Source organism: Hordeum vulgare, chromosome 1H, assembly GCF_904849725.1.
Source record: "Hordeum vulgare subsp. vulgare chromosome 1H, MorexV3_pseudomolecules_assembly, whole genome shotgun sequence".
NCBI classification, from domain to species: domain Eukaryota; kingdom Viridiplantae; phylum Streptophyta; class Magnoliopsida; order Poales; family Poaceae; genus Hordeum; species Hordeum vulgare.
In genome coordinates this window covers 398,352,419-398,355,144 of record NC_058518.1, presented here as the reverse complement: position 1 = coordinate 398,355,144, position 2,726 = coordinate 398,352,419, and the positions used below count along the sequence as shown (strand labels likewise).

Genomic DNA, 2,726 nt, shown 5'->3' with positions numbered 1-2,726 from the left:
ACATATGGACAGGTCGAACGAGTACTACCATATGCACACGCGAATGTTCAAGTTCAACACATCAATGGGGTGCAGAGAAGCTCTCGTGCTTACTGAGGACCTTGGCAAACGCAAGGTAGATGTTGCATTTGAGTGCCTTATGATTATCAATAATCTAGAGAGAGACTTCGTTTGATCCTACAACTTTTTTTGATGAAGATCAAGTGGAGAGCCGGTCAGTTCGAGTCGGAATCATTTAAGCACGAAAACATGAGCTCTAATGGAGAGTCTCACAGTCTCGCTCGGTAGGCTTCAGGATTGTTTCTTTTTGTTAGAAAAGTAGATGTGCTCGTTGCAAAGTTGTTAGACAAGAAACAAAATGAGATCTTTCACTTTTTCAGTTATTTGACAATCTACGCATCCTCGTGTTCTGCCTATCACGGTGCTCAAAGCAGCTCCAAACCTGACTCCAAAGGAACAACCGAATTGACGGTGTCTCCTCACGCGGGTAATCACGCAACAAGAGTCAAGAAAAAACATTTTACACTTTGCTTGACTCTCTCACACGACTATAGGGGTGGACTGCAGATCTGTTATGATGAAATATTGAGATATTTTATGTGAAGGTGCCAGGTCAAGTCGTATCCCTCCGTTTTCTAACCAACAACTTAAAATCATGTGATGCATTCAGTGCATAGATTGACTGGTTCTGATCGACAAACAACCATTCTCAAATGGATGCGGACGAGCATGGCATGTATATATGAAAAAGAAATGCACATCCACCAACATCATCATGGCTACATACATGTCTTTCTTCACGTGTCCCGCATGCCTGCTTGCAACGTTCGTGCCTCTCGCCTTCACTCGGTTAGTTCGCCATCGATTTGGTTAGGGACAACAGTAGCAGATGCGCTATTCACCGAGGACGACGGCTTTGGCACGGGGGGCGTATCATCCTTTACCTTATGCTCGTCAACGGGGTTGGCCTCCATGTGTTCTATGGTGCTCTGCCTGGCTGATTCTCCTGCAAATAACGAACATATGTTTACATCTTCTCTCTGTCCCACGAAAAAAATGCAGTAAAGCAGAAACATGAAAAACATAAGAGGTACTCCCTCAGTAAAGAAATATAAGAGTGTTTATATTTCTTTGTGGAGCAAGTACATATCATGTCACAATGAGCACTAGAGAATCTTGTTGCGCCAGAAAAGAATGTGAATAAACTTGTTGTGTACTAAGTATTGCAGAGAACATAGAAACAAATAGAGAATTCATAAGGTCGGGCTAGCTCAATGAAAGTTTTTTGTTGGAATAGCATCCAACTTACTTCTATGAAAGGCCTTGTACAAAAAAACTTAGGTTCTAGAATACTCAAAAAGATCTATAGAGCTCCTTTGAGTGAAAAATAGGCCCTATGAGTTCGGATGGACGAACAACCATTCTCATTCCCATGTTGCATTCTCACTCCATATATGACACAACGTGACTTATAGGCCAAAAGAAACTTAAGGGGTTTGTGAAGCCGGACCAACTACAAGTGGAAAAGATAAAATTATGTCTAGGAAAAAAATAGAGTGGATAAAATCCACTCCAAAAATGAAAGGCTGAAAGCTGCAACATTTTGGTTAAAATTTTGCATTTCGTTGGATGATGTTTGAGGTTTTGTAAAGCGCAGTTTATGCCACCTAGGTGACCTCGAGTCACAAAAATCGCAAATATCAAACGACTTGAGAAATAAAAATGCATTCACTTGTTGCACAAGTGTCGTTAACGTAGTGTAAAAACAAGGGTTAGCTTTGCTTAAATCACGATTGTAGATGCTAAATACAGTACAAATTAGTGCGAGACGTACCACGCTCATTTGTGGAAGCAGGAGACATCTCTTCCTCCTTGGTCTCCTCGGGTTTGGTCTCCTCCTTGATGAGTACTAATGCCGCTTCCTTCGCCTCAACCTTAGCTTCCTCCACCACCGGCGCCTCATCGGCCATGGTGGATTTCGGCAGCTCGTCCTCCTCCTTCAGAGGAGGTTGCGGCGCCTCGTCCACCGTGGCAGAAACTTCGTCGCCGGGGACATCCTTCTTGGCCACCACCACCTCCTCTTCCGTGTCCTCGACGACGGCGACGGCCTTTCCGTCCGAAGCCACCTCGACGACGACGGCCTTGGGCTCCTTGACAACGTCCTTGACGGCGACGGAGTTGTTGCCGGACGAGGAGGGGGAGGACGCGTGGGAGGAGCGGTGGCTGGCGGACATGGTGGACTTCCTCCGGAAGAGCTTGCCGCCGCGGCCGGCGCCGTTGACCGTGGTGTTGCCGGTGGCCACGTCCTCTTTGGAGCCACCGCAACCCATGGCGCCCGGCGCTGGCGACGCCGGCGACGGAGGAAGGAGGTGGGGAGACAAAGCAGCCAGGAAAGAGGGAGGAGATGAACCGTCGGGCGTTCGAGCTCCAGGGAAGGATTAGTGGAGGCGAGGAGAAGCCGCGGCGGCAAGGCCGGTTTTATAGCACCCTCCAACCCCACGAGACCACGACCTGTCTGTACGTGCGTGCGTGGCTGCTGCGTTTTATGCACGGAAAAGTCAAGCCCGGAGCACGAAGAGGCACGACATGTTTCGGAGGCCATGATATCGAGTTCAAATCAGGAAGAACTATTAGTCAAGTCACGATGCCGCCGCACGCTATCTTCAAGCTCCTCCCTGCTCTTATTAACCCAAATGACAACTAAAAAAATAATAAATAATATGGTA

The 2,726-nt window shown here is 47.2% G+C and overlaps 1 protein-coding gene across 1 annotated transcript; it reads right to left on the bottom strand.

The window, feature by feature from the left end:
* Positions 1-647: 647 nt before the first annotated feature.
* LOC123412055 (gelsolin-related protein of 125 kDa-like) lies at positions 648-2,476 on the bottom strand. Its single transcript, XM_045105012.1, has 2 exons — positions 1,835-2,476; positions 648-1,006 (listed from the first exon to the last, which is right to left on the bottom strand). The coding sequence occupies exons 1-2, from the start codon at positions 2,328-2,330 to the stop codon at positions 843-845; spliced, it is 660 nt and encodes a 219-aa protein (XP_044960947.1). The 5' UTR covers positions 2,331-2,476; the 3' UTR covers positions 648-842.
* Between the last annotated feature and the right edge of the window lie 250 nt (positions 2,477-2,726).